At 38.0% G+C, this 22,476-nt stretch overlaps 1 protein-coding gene across 1 annotated transcript; it reads left to right on the forward strand.

The window, feature by feature from the left end:
- The first annotated feature begins 6,982 nt into the window (after window positions 1-6,982).
- LOC134670566 (uncharacterized) lies at window positions 6,983-21,820 on the forward strand. The gene is made up of 7 exons (XM_063528374.1): window positions 6,983-7,201; window positions 8,195-8,398; window positions 17,776-17,970; window positions 19,148-19,357; window positions 19,837-19,969; window positions 20,975-21,149; window positions 21,483-21,820. The coding sequence occupies exons 1-7, from the start codon at window positions 7,052-7,054 to the stop codon at window positions 21,610-21,612; spliced, it is 1,197 nt and encodes a 398-aa protein (XP_063384444.1). The 5' UTR covers window positions 6,983-7,051; the 3' UTR covers window positions 21,613-21,820.
- The last annotated feature ends 656 nt before the right edge of the window (window positions 21,821-22,476 follow it).

The raw sequence follows: 22,476 nt of genomic DNA on the forward strand, positions 1-22,476 counted from the left end.
CAGTAATGTAGGTTGTAGATTAACATTCCATTTTGCTTAGAAATTAATATGATAGCCGATACGTATATTTTACGACTACCGTTCTACTTTAATATAAAACTATAGTATTGCTTCCACTGATATTGTTTGAAATTCATATACAAAATGTTTTCCACATAGTAAAGAACTATTTTTAATATAGCTCTCTTAATCAATTTTCCTAATTATTTAGTTTTTTTTTTCGTGTACAAATAGGTGATCTTATAGACTTCCAAAAAATTAGGAACCCAATTTCTTCCCAACATCATAACTTGAAAGATAATGTTCGGCTAGCAATAATTTTAACTATTTTAAGTAACAGTCATTAATTGTTAAGATCGTAGTGGCCTTGTCCTGGGCGGATTTAAAGGTATTCGTTAATATAAAAAAGTCACAGTAATGTCAGTCATCAGCCCTGGTGTAGGTTTGATTAAGCAGCTGTAGCCAATAATTTGCTAGGACACCTTTCGGTCCTCTAGAAATCTTGAGCATCGCTTGAGGTGCACAATTCTATCGCTTAGAAATTTAGTTTACCCCCATTCAATATTGGTACGTAATGTTTCCAGTCGAAGTTCTATAGTTAAATCGCGAGGCAAGATTTCTGAACACACACGCTAAGGATCTCGTAAAAGATTACTTTTAATTGGCTCAATTTCAAGTCAACGTAAATGTAATGGATTGCCTAAGCCTTGCTAGATACGGTGTTATTTAAATCACTGCCATAATAAGAATCTTATTTTGTTTCGTAGTCTTCCCGGCTTTGTTTCGATTGTTTTAACGTGAATTTCGCGTACTCGTTACGTTTAACTTCTATGGTGCTTTTACTAAATTTAGTCGCGATGTACTTAAATCAAGTTATTACATAGTCACTTTACATTATTGTAATGTTCGGAAGTAGTCTAAGTTGTCACAAAATAAATATAGATTTATTGGAGATTACGGCGATTATATGTAGAATACAAAATTACGGAATTACGCTGACTTGTCAAATATTTCAATGTCCTTGCAGCGAATATTTGAACCAGTAGATAACTCGAGTACTCGTACTTCTTTTAAGAGTTATTGACGCAGTCGTTATAACAATATATTTCGAGTTTCAGCCGTAATTTTGTTACAAACGCATCGTCGGTTATTTATTGCATTTGGTGTATATTTTTCTATGTATTTTAATCATTTTGCGTTTTGTTCGACAAAACGTCTTATTACTCTTATTAGGTCACAGTATACCCATTTAGAGCCATGGAATTTAGTCACTTTTGACAGCTCACAGGGAAATGATTAGGATTTAGATAGACGTAGAAGAAGCCTTTTCGCGGTGAAGTCTCGTAACGAATACCTCCATTTCGTTACCCGAGTTTCAGCAATAAAATATTTATAATAATAAAAAAATACAAATGTATCCGTCTCTACTTATCTTAAACGAATCGCAATAATGTTCACGTTTGATAGATGTTAAGGTGCGGTGCGTTCATATTGTCCAACTGTACGTTACCACAAAGAATTATTTGGAGAAATTGATAGCTGATATTCTGTACCTTTCGAAGTGCCTATTAGTTTATTATTTTTGGCTTTTACAGCAACTCTATACAATATGGACTCACCGAGTAACAAATTAACAATCAAGTGCAATATTAAAATTAAGACTCGATAATCGTTTCCGACTTATGCGTTTGCCGTTCTGTGCGTCTAGCTAGAGTATCGTAATAGCTGCCAAATATACACAGATATTATAGAAGTAACGGATGTTAATAGACCTGCTCATACTACATACATACCTATTCTTGTTTTAATTTACACTTGATATATTTTTAGATACAATGAAATTTACACCGTTTCGTAGTTTTATCCTATAACGAGATTTGATTAATGACTTTCGATACACAGCTTATAGGGTGGCGGTAACAACGCCCTTGGTGTTTCGATTGGGTAGGATAGGTACGTGGAAGAAGATTGAAACGAGTTATTTAATTAGTAAATTATAGTCGAGTGAATATAATACAAATCATACGTGTGTACAAGGTAATAATTACACATTTTAGTCGTGTCTATACCACTAAACACTACTTCTTGCTGTGTTAAATATAACAGTACTTTTTCCAATACGCTGTTTAAGCAATCGTGATAACGATGACGACAGGCGATGCTAAAGTTATGGTGATCATATAAAAAAATTGAACTAGTTTAAAAATATAAAGATCTGATTTAAAAAAAACTACTTTAAGAAACCAGTCAAAAGGAAGATATACCTTTTTACTTATACGTAGCATATTTATTTGTTACAAATAATGGACAGTATTTCACGTAAGCGGAAATAGAAAGGAAACAGGGAACCTTTTACTCGATCGCCTTCGTGTGCTATATTTGAAATTGTTATAATGATAGGTAGTGTGTATATACTTGTGTGCAATTGTATCACTGTTAGGTAAATTCAAAGTATGGTCAGTTTATGTCGAAACCCTGCGTTCCATACACGGAAGCGTGCCGGTAGCATACGTCTGACAAAGATCGAAAATGAAACACTTGCCTTTAAAGTTTATATATAAGTTATCGCGTTTAATTCGGGTTTTTTATTGATCATGTATATTTAGAGTGTAGATAGTTACAAATGTATCGCGTTACGCCCATAGTAGAAACTGCACATAGTAGAGCCTTTTAATGGAAGAAGTTTATTATTTATTGCACAAAAGAGAACACAAACGTAAAAAAGGCGGACTTAATGCTGTATAAAGCAGGGGTCTCCAAACCTCGGCCCGCGACGCGTTCCAGTCCGGCCCGCCGACACCCAAAGCGAGTGCCCACTGTCCAGCCCGCGGGAGCCAGTCTCCAAGGGTTCAGCATTCATTGAGAGTGGAACTGATCCTAACGCGCGAAAGATTCTGTGGCGCAATATGGTCCTCAGGTAAAAAAAGTTTTGGAGACCCCTGCTATAAAGCATTCTCCACCAATCAGTAAGTAGTCAGGGATTATTATTATTAAGCAAATCCGTCTTTTTTTTAATTTACACTGTGGTCTCGCTCTGTCCCACGATTGAGTTATCTAGAGTTCATAAGATATGTAGTTAATGTAACTGGTGTAATATTGCCAACTAGATAATAAGAGTTAGCTTGTTGTAAACAATCCGACTGCAGCTTCGATCAGACACGATAGGCGACGTGAAAGATTCGAACTTCTGGAATGATAGATTACATTATATTATAACGTATATGTGAACCTATGTGGTTAAGCGTTTTAGCGATCGTAATAGGTATTAGCTTCTACTTGTGTTATGTTTCTGTACAAAATGTCAGGTACGAATTGATATTTATGGCATGGCTATGTCCATAGCTGAAGAATTTACAGACTTGGATAAAAACCTCACAAATAAACCAGGGCCTGGCCAAGATGACAATTGTTTTCGGATAACGAAATGAAACGCTAATATTAACGTAAATAATGTATGGAAATGATAGTGTTTCGTTTCGTTTTATGCAAACGATTGTCATCTTTGTTGATCCCAGATCGGTAAAAACGCAAAGGCTTCGTGACCTGTCTTTTGTATAGCATCATCTTTATAACTGAATTCTAACTTCTAGAACGGTATCTGACTGACTACAACTCATTGTAAATGTATACGTATACCTTATATATACAAGTATTTGTTATTTTTTATACTCTTAATAATACTATTACTGGGTACGTTGAGATGTTATATTTTTAAAATGTTCTTTACATGCCATTTACCGTTACTGTTCACTCTTTCGAGTCTTCCTGCTTTATACGCTTTTTACTCCAATATTTACTTTACAACTATGGAATATAATATATACTAATCCAAGGCAGTTAACTATTCTAAATGTTTGGCCGTTTTGCTGTTTATTTATAAACCTATATGCATATATTATAAGCGGCTACACTTCTGTTGTATTGTGTATTGGATCATTCTTCTCAGATTATTTGTATGAGTTCCATTAATTAAATGTAATTTTATTGCTCGCCCTGGAAAAATTATGCCGTTATTTAATAGTAATATACTAGGAACTAAGAACTCTTACTCCGCTGGTTGTATTATTTAAATAGCATGTCTACCTATGTCATATGCGCAGCTATAGATTTATAAATTAATTCAAGGTGCGTTCGTTTTTTTTAAATCTATTAAAATAACACAACTAAGCGGGGTGATGAAGTGATCGGCACATTTCTTATGATCTGTAACATTAAGCGTCGACAGCGACGGGTTGTGAATAGTGCGAGTATGAGTAGATTAAACTCGGAGCTGCAGTGGGGTGCCGTAGGGCTGTAGTGGACTCCCATCCCGTGCGAGCCGTCTGGGGACATGCAACCACATACACATTAGACATATGCAGTGTGAACGTTTCAATCGCAGCCATCCCTTTTACTGATATTGAGGAAAGGCTAGCGTTACTTCAGATATTTAGGCAGTATAGAGTTGCTAAGAGTTCTCATCACTCTCATGTTTTAGTTCATTGAATTAGGATTACATTCCTATCAAACATGATTCAAGAAATTCATTATACTACTTGTCTATGTCAAAGTACCTCATTCTTTAGAGAGAGATCAGCGTTATTAAACTTGACGTCGGTAGCTATTTACATATTTGCTCTTCAAAAATAATAGACCATATATAGTTTGTCGTTGCAACTTGACATTGGAATGTTCGATTTTTTTCGCATTTATTATTAGACGTTTCTTAAAAACTTTTGATGTTGTATTTCTGTACGTTTTTCATATCATCATATTTTATCTATTACGATATTTTACCAATTCGAATGTGTACATAGGTATCTTAGTGTATAAAGGGAATGACTGAAATATGTTTAGTTAGTCGAAGTTATTTTATTTTTGCATTAACTTGCGTTGCCTGTATTGAAGAAATCAAATAATGTCATAGTTTTTGTTAAAAAAATGTGTATATCTGTGCAGTGTTGTTACTATTTTGTTTAATTTTTAAGTCGCACTCATTGAATCTGAGCAAAGATCTGTTATCTAGAATTCGTATAATTATTGATATTGTGCCAGCCGAAATTATTTATTTGCCTTCGTTATTAATATTATTTATTATGCATTATAAACCCTATGTTATTATCACTGAGAAAGTGAGAGTTGGATGCGTTTGTTACCTTTATTTCATAGTTTGTTTGTATAGAAACTTCCTTTGTTAAAGCTGGGAATTTAATGAATTGTTAAAATTGTCTGGTTTAAATGAGTACTCAGTGTTCTGAGAAACACAAAAGCAAGAGATGGCGAAGGTGATTTGCGACGGATTCCTGTTAATTTAAATTGAACCTATTTGATGTTATTTATATGAAAAAAAAAGCGAGTAATTTCTATAGCACAAATATTTTTTCCAGCGAAAACTAATAAAATATAAAATACCCAGCGAACGCTATTTACGTATCGAGTATTGTTGGAAGTGCAAGCTTATGTCAATAAGATTAGGGCTCACTATTGTTTGTCAGCAAAAAGTAACGTGCTCTTAAAAATATTGCAAATTGCATTTTAAATATTTTAATGAAAATATGTTGAAAAATAAGTTGAAAAACAAATACCTACCCTGTGTTTGTATTTTGTAGGTACCAATGTTCAAACGAGTACTTATTTATGGAGGTATTTACCTTGTTGAAATGTGTAGTTCTGGGCGGCTTACACTCTCTAAATAGATCTAGTCATTTTTAATTCCTCCGTGTTGTAATCGATACATAACAAGTATGCCTGTTTATGGGTAGACAATATAATATTAATCAATATGAATGTTAAACAAATATATATAGGTGAAACTTATATCTATTAAATTTGATGTCTGTTCTACATGTCGTGGTTTTATTTAAATCTCCTATTTGACTTCCCTTTTTTCCCTGATTTCTGAATGAGCATGTACCTAGATTTGATATACATAATATACTGGGTCAAGCAAATCTTGTCAGTAGCAAACGGCGGCAAATTTGAAAAATCGCGGGTTAGCAACACTGTGTTCGAATAATTCGAAAATCGCGTGTCATCTGTGCTTTATCTGTGGAATGTGGATCGCGAATGACAGCCATCATCTTTGTTTACATTCTGAATCGATTCTATTTCAAGAGATATTTCTGCTGTGTCACCATTAAATACCAATATATTAAATAAGATTGTGCTTAATCAAAACTAAGATGCCTACAATGCCTACGGTGGCAACTGAGAAATCTAATAAAATATTAAAATCCAGTAGTAGGACATCTACCTGCTGAAGCAATGATTTTATTCATACATTCTTGTTTAACGGCATAATCCACTTCTAATTTTATTTTGAGATCTTAAAATTAGTTAATCAGTTTTATCAACATCACACACCGCTTTTAAATTGTCCGTCCATACCTATTAATAACAATTTCAAACATTTTCAATAGAGAATCCGTGAGTGACAATTTGAATTGACGGGCGCGCTCAGCGGAAAAAAAAGTTTAGGTTCGATGTACATTGTACATTGCTGCTTTTCTTAGCGCAATACTACTCTTTGAGTGTTGCCCTACTTTAGTTTGCTTTACATTGCTACTGACAAGATTTGCTTGACGCACTATATGTATACCTATCTTTTAAAACATGTAAACAAATTAATACGCATGCATGCACAAGCGCACACTACAAATAATAATTTGTAGTTTTGTGCGTGTGTACAAATAATTATTTGTAGTGTGCGCTTTTACTCTTGCTCATACTCTCACTGGCATGCATGCTTCTAGAGAGTTAGATCAAGAGAAGTCTGCACCGATTTTGATAGCCCACGCAGTGCAGGTGTTATTTTATACGTCATTATTTTGTAGAAATTTGACTTTTGAATATTTGCACTGTGTGGGCTATCAAAATCGCTGCAAACTTTTCTTGGTTTAGCTGGATCCGTAAAGGTTAAAGTATGGAGTGTAGACTACCTTCCATAAGTTAAAGGAGAGATATCTTTAGATGTCATTGTCTAACTGACATAATTTACCAAAGAACAAACATAGCTTTTGATACTACCCTTTAGACATAAAAATTGTAAAGTGTTCAAAATTTCGTGTGTAAAATGTTGAAGCATGTAAAATTTCTACGTCGGCTTACGCCTTATGTCACTCAACGGGCTACATTCCAAAATTTCGTAATGTCCGATGCTTTAGCGCAGTTGGACTCAGAATGCGAGAAGTGCTGTTACAACCCTAGAGTACCACCTCGCAAGGTTTGTGGCTTTGGTTACATTGCAACTAATAGAGGTTACTCACATGTAGGTAGATAACACGTTAATTGCTACGTAGACCCTGAACCAAACCACGGCGGGGTGATCGTTAGAACTAAATTCCCATCGGTTTGCCTAATTTAGAGAAACCAACATCGGGATCACAAAGCAGGTAGGTAGTAGGTAAGTATATATATTAGATGCGTCACGATGAAAACTTACCTACCAAGAACAGCTTTTTCTGTCTAGGTACCTATAGGTAATATTTTGATGACTAGTTATAGGAATTTATTTTCACTTTTCTTTCCACCATAAGGCCTTTCTTCACACCGGCACATTGTGCGGAGAGTAAGGCCCTGGTCATTCTCAAAAAATAGTGTGGTCTAATCTAATTGATTGAATGATGCTTTTATTCGAAAGACACATACTAAAATAATATTAAAATAAGCTTATACATATCTAGGTAAGTTACAGTGCTGCGGGTGGTTCCCGAAAAGGATAACACTCAGCAACGTCGCAGCACATGGGTAGTGTTAGGACGCTGATTTTCAGTGTACCCACTGTCACGTAAAACACCCAAAACAACACATAACCTTGCAGAATACAACAGAATGTGCAGTGGAAATTGTAATTAATTTATAAATAAAAAAAACTGAAACATGTTTATTAATAAAGACACAATTTTCAAATAAATATATATATAAACTCTAAAGCACAGAAGTCAGTAGGTACCTACAAATACAAAATAGGTGGGTGTAGGTAGCTACTTACACCCACCTGTATCTGTAGTTTCTTTAGGTACTTTAGAATAAATAAATAAATAAATATTATAGGACATTGTTACACAGATTTTACCTATATATCGCTCGAGGTCAAATCTACGCTGCACTGAAACTGCACACATATTCTCAGCGAATGACCTTCCCAAAAAAAACTCAGTATTTTTCAAGACAATAGTGTTTTGGTTTAGTATTTCTCGATGTGTCTATGTTCTAGGTAGCAATAATCGGGGCAGGCACCGACGTTGGTCAAATCGTGTCGTTGGTACTCAAACAGCAGCGAGTGATCAAAACATTGGCGCTGTACGAGAACGAGCCAGACCGGGGCGTCCTGGGCGTGGCCACGGACCTGGCGCACATCGACACCAGCCCCGAGATCGAAGCCTATCAGGGAAAGCAGTTTCTTAAGAATGCTTTACATGTAAGATGGTTTACGATCACATTTTTTCAGGTACCATCGCTCACACTGTTAACTGTACATCGGTGGACCTTATGCCTTTTGTAATACGAGCCCCGATGCACATGTTTTCGTCTAGTGAGACCATTTTTTGAGGTTCTCGCGTTTGTTCAAAAATAATGTTTTAGTTTAAAAATTACTATATTTAATGCTTAGACTAATGTAATTTAATTTTATACGGTAATACTCTGCAATAACTATATCCAAATACAAGAAATACTGCTTGTAGTGAATGAAAAAAATAAACGATTTCTTATTTTTTTATTGACGGGTAGGATTACAATATATGTGATAAGGGCTATTACCAAAGAGAATATAATCACTACGTTTGCTATTACTAGGGAAAGCAATAGGGCTCTGCCAATGTACTGACAATTTTGTTTCAAGCCCATGCAGCGGTGCTGTAGGAGAGGGCAATAATGAGTTCCTAGCTCAAACGATAACCGTTGGTATTGAAGGAGGACGAGTTTGGTTCTCCGATAATTCTGAGGGAGACTCATCACAAAAAACACTTCTCGGTCTTAGGTATAAGTAGATTGGTACGGAAATAGTTAAAGTTTCAAATCTCGAGCCATAAGGTTGAAAAGCACAATTTTCATACCTAGGTAGGACTGGTAACGTAGATAACATAAAATAAAAAAATACCTAAAGACTTACGATTTATTGTTAACAGACTTCCTCCAAGGGGATACTAGGCCTTATTAAAATATTTATTTTCCATAATTTTTTTTTTCAAAATAGGCACTCATACATTTTTTTATGGAAAAATAATATTTTGTAGAACGCGCCGGTGATGAATTCCATATAAATTACCTACCTAACCCTTATATTATAGCTAAGAACTGATGTAAAATTATAAAATTTTGAAAGGCTTTATCTCGGAAAATATTAGATGTACAGAGACAATTCTAGTGTCTTATTGTAGCAAATTTAGTCAACTTTAAAAACGCCCTAGGAAGTTACTATCAAAACTAGTACTTTAGGGTTATAATCGCCCAAATCTAAAAAAAATTGCGGTTTATTCGATTTTTGACAAAGTTGCGTTCGGCGCTCGAGGTCACAAACTTGGATTATTCATTGGGCCAACATCATAAACAAGCCTGCAAAAAATCAGAACTACCGGATTTGACGCAAACGCAAAATGTATAATTTTACTGTATTATAATTGTACAATGGTACGATTTGATATTATCCTACGTCCCGAAAATCCGGGATCCAATCCTCATTGATACGACCCATATAACCATTCCAGTCGCAGAATCATCAAAGTGGTAACTAAATGTCAGATGTGTCGTAACAGAGTCCACACAATGTGTCTAGAATTGTTTCGAAACAAAGTGTCGTCGCCGTGTGTACACTTTTCCGTAACAAGGTGTCGACACATTTGTGTGCACTTTGCGTGCGGTTTGCGACTAAATCTGACAGCAAATTTGTGACAGCAAATGTCAATATAAAATACCTCTTGAAAACCAAGGTTTGTCAAACTACTATTAGTGTCTCGTGTGCTCGTAAGTAATTCTAGTAAGTCATCATGGGCGATGCAAATGATAATAATCGAACAAAACCATATAAACACCCAACACCCGTAAACCTTTTACAGAAAAGTTTTTAAAGAAATGCAATAAGCTACTTAGGTCAGCCAACGAATGCTCCAAAAAGTTGTAGAGGGACTCGGAACACAATTTTTGACTCTGTAACTTGGTTTGGACAAGTTAGGAGGTGAACATATCAAAAGTCCCCGGCCGTAGCCCTTGAGCGGGGGTAGAGAGGGGGCTTTGAAGGTCCCATTTTCCGGTTTTTCGATTATATCTCGGAAACTATGCATCTTAGCGATATGGCCACTTATACAAAATGAAAGTTAATTTAATTTGTTACAAGTTTATACAGTCAATTTTTTCGATATGTTGAATAGTTTTAGAGATATCCGCTCTTGAAAGTTTATTTAGGGCTCTCAATTTTATCTTGATATATCTACATCAGTGAAGGTGCTAGGCCGTGTATGGTATCGTTTTCGTATAAATATGGGTTGCTGAATCCATTTAGGGTATCACATTGACACCATTCCACAAAATTAAAAAAAATCTTTTTAGGGTTCCGTACCTCAAAAGCAAAAAACGGAATCCTTATAGGATCACTCGTGCGTCTGTATGTCTGTCCGTCTGAATACACGAAATAGTTCTTTACCTATAGATGACAGGAAAACCTATTAGAAATGTGCAGTCAAGCGCGAGTCGGACTTAATATACGGAACCCATAATACGCGAGTCCGACTCGCACTTGGCCGGTTTTTTTTAAACTCCTCTTGACGCTTTAACCGCTGAACCGATTTCGTTGAAATTTGGTATAGAAATAGTTTGCGTCCCGGAACAGGACATAGGATAGATCTTATAACCAAAATCATCTTTTGAAGGTGTGACAAGTGGCGTGGAAATTTGTACGGGAAATCAATAACCGCTGAACCGATTTATATTAAATTTGGGATGGTCTACAACTTTGATTTAGTTAAAAATGATAAAAAAACATGACTTCAAACCTAAACTTAAACAGTATTAACTTCAAGAAGTCAATTCTGAATTCCCCCCTACACCTCATTTCACACCTTTAAAGGATGATTTTTGAGATAACTTATTATGTCCTGTCTCGGGACTCAAAATATGTGTACTAAATTTAAATTAAAACTGTTCAGCAGTTTAAGCGTGAAGAGGAGTTTAAAAGAAAGTATTTTAATAAGTTTATATGTTTTTACTTTGGAATGGTGTCAATGTGATACCATAACTAAATTTGGTACTGCGAATTTATACGAAAACGATACCAATCATGGCCTCGTAGCTTTACTGTTGTAGAAGTCAAAATAAAATTGAGAGCCCTAAATTCTTATTACTTGGCCAAACTTGTGTAGAAGGAAAAGGAAAAATAAAAGTCTTCGGCAGGAATATAAGACACAAATATAATTTTTTTTTGCGTTACTATTTCAATCATCAAATAAAACATACCTTGATTATATTTAGAGAATGCTCCCGGTACTGAGTTTGTATGAAGAGAACCGGGAATTCCCGGTTCCGTTACTGTGTTTGTATAGAAAACCAGTACCGGGAGCACTCCCTAATTATATTATTCTAGTGAGATCCTCATAGATAAACAAAAACATTTACTTAAAAAATTACAAGGTCGAAATGTCACGGAACTTGTGAGAGTAATATGTGAAAAATAAAAACTTTTATAACAAAAAAATCTGGACACAATTTAAGAAGCATCCAATTGCGTCGAGGAATCATCTGTATTTTTGCTTGTTTCATTACCTCCTCGCTTCTTTTTTGTCCTTTGTATTCTGTAGCAATTTGTTAGATCTGAAAATAAAGATAACTTGCGTCGTCACGGATGTCAATTTATAAGTTTTAGGGAGTGCAGAATTCGAAAACGATGATCATTTTATAATCCAAGATGGCGGCTACGTATTTTGTCATAAAAGTCGTCATGAATATCGTTTTATAGGTTTTGGGAAGTGCCGATTTTGAAAATGATGACCAGTTTGGAATCCAAGATGTGTGCCGTGCACTTTGTCATAAAAGTCGTCATGGATATCGTTTTATAGGTTTTAGGGAGTGCAGAATTCGAAAATGATGACCATTATGGATTCCAAGATATCTGCCGTGCAGTTTGTCATATAAGCCGTCATAGATGTTGATTTATAGGTGTTAGGAAGAGCAGATTTCGAAAATGATGACCATGACCAATAAAACGACATCCATGTCGACTTTTAACATAGTGCATGGCCGCCATATTGGAATCGAAAATGGTTATCATTTTCGAAATCTCCGCCCCCCAAAACCTATAAAACGACACCCATGACGACTTTTATGACATAGTGCATGGCCGCCATTCTGGATTCCAAAATGGTCATCATTTTCGAAAGCGGGGCCCCCTAAAACCTATAAAACGACATCCATGACGACTTTTATGACATAGTGCATGGCCGCCATCTTAGAATCCAAAATGGTCATCGTTTTCGAAATCTGCGCCCCTTAAAACCTATAAAACGACACCCATGACGACTTTTATGACATAGTGCATGGCCGCCGTTTCGGAATCGGAAATGGTTATCATTTTCGAATCTGCGCCCCCCAAAACCTATAAAACGACACCTATGACGACTTTTATGACATAGTGCATGGCCGCCATTCTGGATTCCAAAATGGTCATCATTTTCGAAAGCGGGGCCCCCTAAAACCTATAAAACGACATCCATGACGACTTTTATGACATAGTGCACGGCCGCCATTTTGCATTTCAAAATGGTCATCATTTCCTAAATCGGGGCCCCCTAAAACCTATAAAACGACATCCACGACGACTTTTATGACATAGTGCATGGCCGCCATTTCGGAATCGAAAATGGTTATCATTTTCGAAATCTGCGCCCCCCAAAACCTATAAAACGACACCCATGACGACTTTTATGACATAGTGCATGGCCGCCATTCTGGATTACAAAATGGTCATCATTTTCGAAAGCGAGGCCCCTTAAAACCTATAAAACGACATCCATGACGACTTTTATGACATAGTGCATGGCCGCCATGTTGGAATCCAAAATGGTCATCGTTTTCGAAATCTGCGCCCCCTAAAACCTATAAAACGACACCCATGAAGACTTTTATGACATAGTGCATGGCCACCATTTTAGAATCCAAAATGGTCATCATTTTCTAAATCTGCGCCCCCCAAAACCTATAAAACGACATCCATGACGACTTTTATGACATAGTGCATGGCCGCCATTCTGGATTCCAAAATGGTCATCATTTTCGAAAGCGGGGCCCCCTAAAACCTATAAAACGACATCCATGACGACTTTTATGACATAGTGCACGGCCGCCATTTTGCATTTCAAAATGGTCATCATTTTCTAAATCGGGGCCCCCTAAAACCTATAAAACGACATCCACGACGACTTTTATGACATAGTGCATGGCCGCCATTTCGGAATCGAAAATGGTTATCATTTTCGAAATCTGCGCCCCCCAAAACCTATAAAACGACACCCATGACGACTTTTATGACATAGTGCATGGCCGCCATTCTGGATTACAAAATGGTCATCATTTTCGAAAGCGAGGCCCCTTAAAACCTATAAAACGACATCCATGACGACTTTTATGACATAGTGCATGGCCGCCATGTTGGAATCCAAAATGGTCATCGTTTTCGAAATCTGCGCCCCCTAAAACCTATAAAACGACACCCATGAAGACTTTTATGACATAGTGCATGGCCACCATTTTGGAATCCAAAATGGTCATCATTTTCTAAATCTGCGCCCCCCAAAACCTATAAAACGACATCCATGACGACTTTTATGACATAATGCATGGCCGCCATTTTGGAATCAAAGATGGTTATCATTTTCGAAATCTGCGCCCCCCAAAACCTATAAAACGACACCCATGACGACTTTTATGACATAGTGCATGGCCGCCATTCTGGATTACAAAATGGTCATCATTTTCGAAAGCGGGGCCCCCTAAAACCTATAAAATGACATCCATGACGACTTTTATGACATAGTGCATGGCCGCCATCTTGGAATCCAAAATGGTCATCGTTTTCGAAATCTGCGTCCCCTAAAACCTATAAAACGACACCCATGACGACTTTTATGACATAGTGCATGGCCACCATTTTGGAATCCAAACTGGTTATCATTTTCTAAATCTGCGCCCCCCAAAACCTATAAAACGACACCCATGACAACTTTTATGACATAGTGCATGGCCGCCATTTTGGATTTCAATATGGTCATCATTTTCTAAATCGGGGCCCCCTAAAACCTATAAAACGACATCCATGACGACTTTTATGACATAGTGCATGGCCGCCATTTTGGAATCGAAAATGGTTATCATTTTCGAAATCTGCGCCCCCCAAAACCTATAAAACGACACCCATGACGACTTTTATGACATAGTGCATGGCCGCCATTCTGGATTACAAAATGGTCATCATTTTCGAAAGCGGGGCCCCCTAAAACCTATAAAATGACATCCATGACGACTTTTATGACATAGTGCATGGCCGCCATCTTGGAATCCAAAATGGTCATAGTTTTCGAAATCTGCGTCCCCTAAAACCTATAAAACGCACCCATGACGACTTTTATGACATAGTGCATGGCCACCATTTTGGAATCAAAAATGGTTATCATTTTCTAAATCTGTGCCCCCCAAAACCTATAAAACGACACCCATGACAACTTTTATGACATAGTGCATGGCCACCATTTTGGATTTCAAAATGGTCATCATTTTCTAAATCGGGGCCCCCTAAAACCTATAAAACGACATCCATGACGACTTTTATGACATAGTGCATGGCCGCCATTTTGGAATCGAAAATGGTTATCATTTTCGAAATCTGCGCCCCCCCAAAACCTATAAAACGACACCGATGACGACTTTTATGACATAGTGCATGGCCGCCATTCTGGATTCCAAAATGGTCATCATTTTCGAAAGCGGGGCCCCCTAAAACCTATAAAACGACATCCATGACGACTTTTATGACATAGTGCATGGCCGCCATCTTGGAATCCAAAATGGTCATCGTTTTCGAAATCTGCGTCCCCTAAAACCTGTAAAACGACACCCATGACGACTTTTATGACATAGTGCATGGCCACCATTTTGGAATCCAAAATGGTTATCATTTTCTAAATCTGCGCCCCCCAAAACCTATAAAACGACACCCATGACAACTTTTATGACATAGTGCATGGCCGCCATTTTGGATTTCAAAATGGTCATCATTTTCTAAATCGGGGCCCCCTAAAACCTATAAAACGACATCCATGACGACTTTTATGACATAGTGCATGGCCGCCATTTTGGAATCGAAAATGGTTATCATTTTCGAAATCTGCGCCCCCCAAAACCTATAAAACGACACCCATGACGACTTTTATGACATAGTGCATGGCCGCCATTCTGGATTCCAAAATGGTCATCATTTTCGAAAGCGGGGCCCCCTAAAACCTATAAAACGACATCCATGACGACTTTTATGACATAGTGCATGGCCGCCATCTTGGAATCCAAAATGGTCATCGTTTTCGAAATCTGCGCCCCCTAAAACCTATAAAACGACACCCATGACGACTTTTATGACATAGTGCATGGCCACCATTTTGGAATCCAAAATGGTCATCATTTTCTAAATCTGCGACCCCCGAAACCTATAAAACGACACCCATGACCACTTTTATGACATAGTGCATGGCCGCCATTTTGAATTTCAAAATGGTCATCATTTTCTAAATCGGGGCCCCCTAAAACCTATAAAACGACATCCATGACGACTTTTATGACACAGTGCATGGCCGCCATTTTGGATTCCAAAATGGTCATCATTTTCGAAATCGGCACTCCCTAAAACCTATAAATCGACACCCATCTCGACTTTTATGACAAAGTGTTTGGCTACCATCTGCAGGCAAGACATTTCTATTAATTTTACGTACAAAAATGGCCCCCTGTCAACTTCCAACCGAGATTTAATCGATAATTTATTCGATTAATATTCAGATTAATTCAATTTCAATCTATGTTAGGTCGACTAAACTAATCGCGATTAAAATTTGAGGATTAACTTTTTTATTCCATTAATTTGTCGAATAAACAGTTAATCTATTAAGTCCCATCTCTGACCACGGCATTTTTACACTTTGAGAATATCTGAAAACAAATGAACACAAGGAGCCATTTTGCAAATCCAGTAACTTTGTTATTACTTTTGACAGCGCGTGTCATGTGTCTACACAGAGTCGACACAAAGTCGAAACATTTGCGACTACTTTTGACTGCAATTTTTGTCAGCCTTAAACCATATTTATACATCATAATTAACAACTTTCGTAGTATGTAAAGCGTTATTTCTGTTATTTAAGTATAGTATACGCATCCAAGTACTAAAAATGCATCAAATAATATAGTTATGAACACAGGCACTGAGAAGTAAACAATTTCATTTCCGGCTAAACTAATACAATGTGGTGGCGCGTTGATTATATTACACTTAGTTTATCAAATCACTCGAGCAGTTTAATTCCCCATAATAATTTAAGTCCTATTGTAATATAAATGCAAACAATATATAATGACGTCTTGTAATCCGTTTTAGAGATGGCGTATTAATGTCACTTATTTTTATTTAATTATTTTTCCATCTGACAGTTTCCATTTGACAGGAACAAAATGAACGAATGAACGAATGACTTTGGCATAAAGTAGTCGCAAACTCGTAACAATGTGTGCACACGGCGACCACACTTTATGTCACTTTGTGTCATGTGTCGACCCTTCCCCATTTCTGGTAACTGTGTCGACACGGCGACGACTCTGCGACTGGAATTGTGACCGAAACAGACGGTGTCGACACAAGATGTGTCTACACCGCGTCGTAAAGGCGACTGGAAATGGTTGTATGGGGAGCAGGATATTCACGTCCAGACTTGGTACTTTGACACCAATGTAAGGTAAAGTGACTGGGAAATGCCCTAAGGTGATATCAATAAAAAACCTGAAACAATCATCCATGTTTTTCGTAAAGGTTCTCGTCGAACTTTCGTTGAAAAGTTCAAAAGCATTTTATCCACAAGAGTGGAAAAGTTAATTGATGCAAATTTTGAGTTGTTTCTTCATGTTATTTACTTGATTTTTAATAATAAAAATTTAATAGCGTTTATTTGGATTGTTGCGTTTCACATGGTAGCAAATTTTGTTTGACCCTAGTGCCTTAAGACCCTCGCAAGGCTCAAGATTCCACTTTTCGAACCTTGCTGCACTCGTGGTTCAATTATGGAATCTTTCGCTGGCTTGGGTATGGCACGAGGAGTTAAACAATAACGTTTCCCCCTTGTAATACCTACAAATGGGTCAAACAGAAAACTGTGTTACCTCTTTCATGTAGACGTACACAAGGGTTAAGGGCTACAAAGGTTAAAATTTTCTTATTTAACCCTTATCCACGTGAAAAGGTCCTCCTTTTATTTGGAGAACTATGATAAAATCATTACTTACATGCCCACAAGCTGTTAACTATTGCCCCACAGGAGAGAAAACTAGTGTGTTCGCGCGAACTGTACATTTTTCTCTCCTGTGGGCAATAGTTAACATCATGTAAGTAATGATTTTATCATAGTTCTCCAAATAAAAGGAAAGCCTTTTCACGTGGATAAGTAAGGGTTAAATAAGAAAATTAACCTTTACAGGCCTTAACTCTTGTGTATGTCTACAGGAAAGACGTAACACAGTTTTCTGTTTGACCCAAATACCTAACTATCATCTCAGGATGCAGACGTAGTGCTGATCTGTGGCGGCTGCTACGAGCTGCCCCCTTGCTGCTGCGAGCCGGACCGCGAGCTGTTCTTCAAGAACTTGCGGTTCGTGCGCACCACCGCCATCGCCGTCTCACAGTTCTGCCCGTACGCCATCCTCGCCGTGCAGACGCCCCCCGTCGACTGCAACTACGCTCTGTGCGCGCATGTTAGTTCATTTGTAACATACTTAGTACCAGTTGCACCAACCACATTTGACAGACTGATCAACGTCAGCCGGCGCGCCCCGGCGCTTTACTATGAAACTTTCCATACATAAAAATTTAGCGAACTCTTTAACGATACGAACAGTTTGGTGCAACCGACCCTTAATCTGTGGCGGCTGCTACGAGCTGCCCCCTTGCTGCTGCGAGCCAGACCGCGAGCTGTTCTTCAAGAACTTGCGGTTCGTGCGCACCACCGCCATCGCCGTCTCCCAGTTCTGCCCGTACGCCATCCTCGCCGTGCAGACGCCCCCGGTCGATTGCAACTACGCTCTGTGCTGCGCTCTGTTAGTTCATGTGTAACATATGTACTTACGTCTTATAGTCGGTTGCACCAAACTGTTCGTATCGTTAAAGAGTTCGGTGCAACTGGCTCTTATACTGACGACCGGTCTGGCCTAGTGGGTGGTGACCCTGCCTGTGAAGCCAATGGTCCTGGGTTCGAATCCCGGTAAGGACATTTATTTGTATGATGAACACAAATATTTGTTCTTGAGTCATGGGTGTTTTCTATGTCTATAAGTATGTCATTGTCTTTTTATTAAGTATGTATATCGTCGCCTAGCAGCCATAGTATAAGTTTTGCTTAGTTTGGGGCTAGGGTGTTCTGTGTAAGATGTCCCCTAATATTTATTGATTTATTTATATTTAATCCCGAGCGCTACAACAACAGCTTGACCACTTCTGAAGAGGGGGCGCAAAGCGATGTACCTACGCAGTAACAAGGAGGAGTATGATAGTTAAAATTTAACTTCTTTATTCTGAACAACGTTAGTTGCACGGTCAACACTCCTATAAACACCAACTTTAAATAAAAACCGGTCAAGTGCGAGTCGGACTCGCGTTCCAAGGGTTCCGTATATAAGTCCGACTCACGCTTGACTGCACATTTCTAACAGGTTTTCCTGCACATTTCTAATAGGTAAAGTACTAATTTGTGTACTTTTTCAAAATTTTAGGCCCAGTAGTTTAGGCCCAGTAGCCAACAGACGCACGCGTGATCCTATAAGGGTTCCGTTTTTTTCATTTTGAGGTACGGAACCCTAAAAATGACAAGGTAGATAATGTACTTACCGGTACCGCACTTTTCAGAAACCTATGGGCTATGTCCTTCTGTTATAGACATTGAAGGTTCTTGGCACGTACAACCCGCGCCGCGTGCTGGGTGTGAACTCTGTGAACGCCATGCGCGCCAACCAGCTGTACGCCTCCATGATGGGCGACGACCCCTCCAAGTCGAGCGTGGCGGTGGTCGGCGGCTGCGGCCGCTGCACGCGTGTGCCGGTCTTCTCCGCCGCTAAGCCTAACCCCTTCGACTGCAATGTGCCCAAGGTAATTCGGGCTTTATTATATTCTCTAGCCGCCCAGAGACCTAAAGAAGGTCTCCTGTTCCATTCTAATTTGAACTTTGTGTTGACAAAATAAAATTTCATTTTGCTTGGCAAGGTTTGACGTATGGGCGCCGGGCGGCTAAAGGTTGAGACTTGAAAAACCATACACTTGTGATATACCTTAGTTTTACTCGCGCATTACTTTCAATTATCTCATGTAATTATAAAACAAGGAAGATTTTTGACCAGAAGCATACTAAGTATAATCGTGTACAGTGCCATTTATTGGCAAATCGGCTAAATGATTTGCGCGACCTAATGTATGTAGGTATGTTGGTGTTTCAGAGATATAGTGCTAGATTGTGTTAAAAACCATGAAAATCGGTACGATTGATCTTTAGACCATTTGAATAAAAAAAAAAATAGATAAAAAATATATATATTGAAATTACGCTTCGAAAATAATTGTATTCGTTGTAGAAAACGTTGAACTGCCTGAGCCGACTAGTGCGCGAAGCCGACGACATTATCTGCAGGGTGAAGAGCAACAACGAGCAGGGGCATCTTTCTATCGGCTTCTCTACAGCAAGATTCGTTCTGAACATTATGAAAGGTTTTATTTATTTTTTATCTCATCTTTCATCTTTTTTTAGGGTTCCGTAGCCAAATGGCAAAAAAACGGAACCCTTATAGATTCGTCATGTCTGTCTGTCTGTCCATCCGTATGTCACAGCCACTTTTTTCCGAAACTATAAGAACTATAGTGTTGAAACTTGGTAAGTAGATGTATTCTGTAATCCGCATTAAGATTTTCACACAAAAATAGAAAAAAAACAACAAAAAAAGTTTGGGGTTCCGAATACTTGGAACTGAAACTCGAAATTATTTTTTTCATCAAACCCATACGTGTGGGGTATCTATGGATAGGTCTTCAAAAATGATATTGAGGTTCCTAATATCATTTTTTTCTAAACTGAATAGTTTGCGCGAGCGACGCTTCCAAAGTGGTAAAAAGTGTGCCCCCCCCCCCCTGTAATTTTTAAAATAAGGGAACGATAAAACTAAAAAAAATATATGATGTACATTACCATGCAAACTTCCACCGAAAATTGGTTTGAATGAGATCTAGTAAGTAGTTTTTTTTAATGCGTCATAAATCGTAAATCGCAATTTTATTATGTTACGGAACCCTTTATGGGCGAGTCCGACTCGCACTTGGCCGCTTTTTCCACTTCAATCACCAGAGAAAATCAAATCGATTATATAATTTAATCGATTGTTACCAATTTTATGGTTCGTCTTCCACATTGTTCTGTCGAAAACTTCCGACTTCAAACCAAGGCGAATTGTTTTCATACATAGAGGCATGAAATGGCAGATTTAACAGACATTGTAACACATTTTTTACAAACTAAGAAATTAAGTTGCACATCTAAGGGACAATATCCATGAGTGTTAGGAGCTTGCCTCAGCTTAATGTTGCAGTCTCAGGTTGCAGTATACTTACCGTATTTACTACAACGCTGGTTTTCAGGCAGGAAACACATAGGTTTAAATCTGGCGAATTCTCGTTGCCAATTGATGCATTTACCACACATTTTCTCATATACTTCGGTAGGAATGTTCGAGACACCCACAACTCTGGACAGTGCGCTGGTGGAGCAGAGTGACCCGGAAAAGTGCTACGGAATGCCCGTCTGTGCTACCCCCGTCACGGTGGGTCGGTTCGGCATCGAGCAGTATACCATCCCCGAGCTAAGCGAAGACGAGCAGCAGCTGCTTACAGAGGCTAAGTTAGTAAATTAAATATCTTCGTCCTTTTCCTGCCCTGGAATTTACTTCCGCAAATGCTTCGGCTGTGGAATGAACCCCACACCAAATTTTACCAGAGCGGCACTTATGCTTGGTTGCCACCTTCATCATGTAAAAACAAGAAAAACCTTCTTATACTTACTTGAATAGTCTTTAATCCAACCTCAAGAAAAAAAGCAGTTTATCCAGACTTACGAGTACCTATAGGTGGATAAGTACGGAAACGATACTGCTGTGTTTTTCGTACAGTTTGAGAGCTTAGTAGTTTCTACTTTGTCTACCTTGCTGTATTCTACACCTACAATTCTTTACAGGTGTGACTTAGAAGATATGTTAAACCTCGGGCGATGCTACGCTACTGGTGACGAGTACAGTTTGCACCCTTGCAAATACTACTACTACGATCCGCGTGATTATTGCGGGACACCGTGTCCACAAGTCTAAAGTACATAAAAACTAAATTAGGCGATTAATGAGGGACTTAAAGGGGGACTTTTTTCTGTGTTTGGTTTTGAGGTAACCATAGTCCCAGGTATCCGAAGTTCATGTAATGCTGTAATCCCTCATTAAGGACATAGGGCTCGCAGAAGAATTTTCCATTTGTCGCAATCCTGAGCGGCTACTTCCAGCTCTTTCCAGCCGAGTCCAGTTGAGCCAGTTGAGAAGGATCTCAACTGATCGCGTCCCGTCCGTGTGGCAAGAGGCCGCCCCGACCGTCTACTGCCACGCGATTGCCAGTGGAGTATCCGAAGTTAAGACTTATTTAATAGTTATTTTTGAATAGTGATTGGTATTAAAACGCTAAAAACGCATGTCGTGAGTGTAATATAGTCAGAGATGTGAAAAATACTTTATAAAAAGTAATTAAATACAAAATGCAAATACTTCCTTGATATACTATTTCAAATGCAAAATACAAAATAGTTTTTGAATTTATATTTGAAATACAAAATACGAAATAGGTATTTTCAAAATAAGTATGTACTTTTTTTTTAAATACAAATACTTTGCGATAAAAGGTACTCTGAATAGTGAATACCTAATCTGGATTAAAAAGTATTATATACTCGGAATTTCCGAGTTGAAAAGACTCTTTATTCTTTGAAAACAGTGTGTCAATCAGTCCTCTATCTAAAGTGCAAATTTCTAGTTGTTTGCTCATATTAACCGGAAGGATGGATGGATGATGGTTTTTAACGGCCAATTTTTAAAAGCATTAATTTAGATATGTATTTTTTTACAGCTAGTATAGGTATTACCTCTCGTTAGTGTAATGAAAACGTCACGTTTGTGTTTCACCAGGGCAGA

This window comes from Cydia fagiglandana, chromosome 1, assembly GCF_963556715.1.
Source record: "Cydia fagiglandana chromosome 1, ilCydFagi1.1, whole genome shotgun sequence".
Lineage (NCBI taxonomy): Eukaryota > Metazoa > Arthropoda > Insecta > Lepidoptera > Tortricidae > Cydia > Cydia fagiglandana.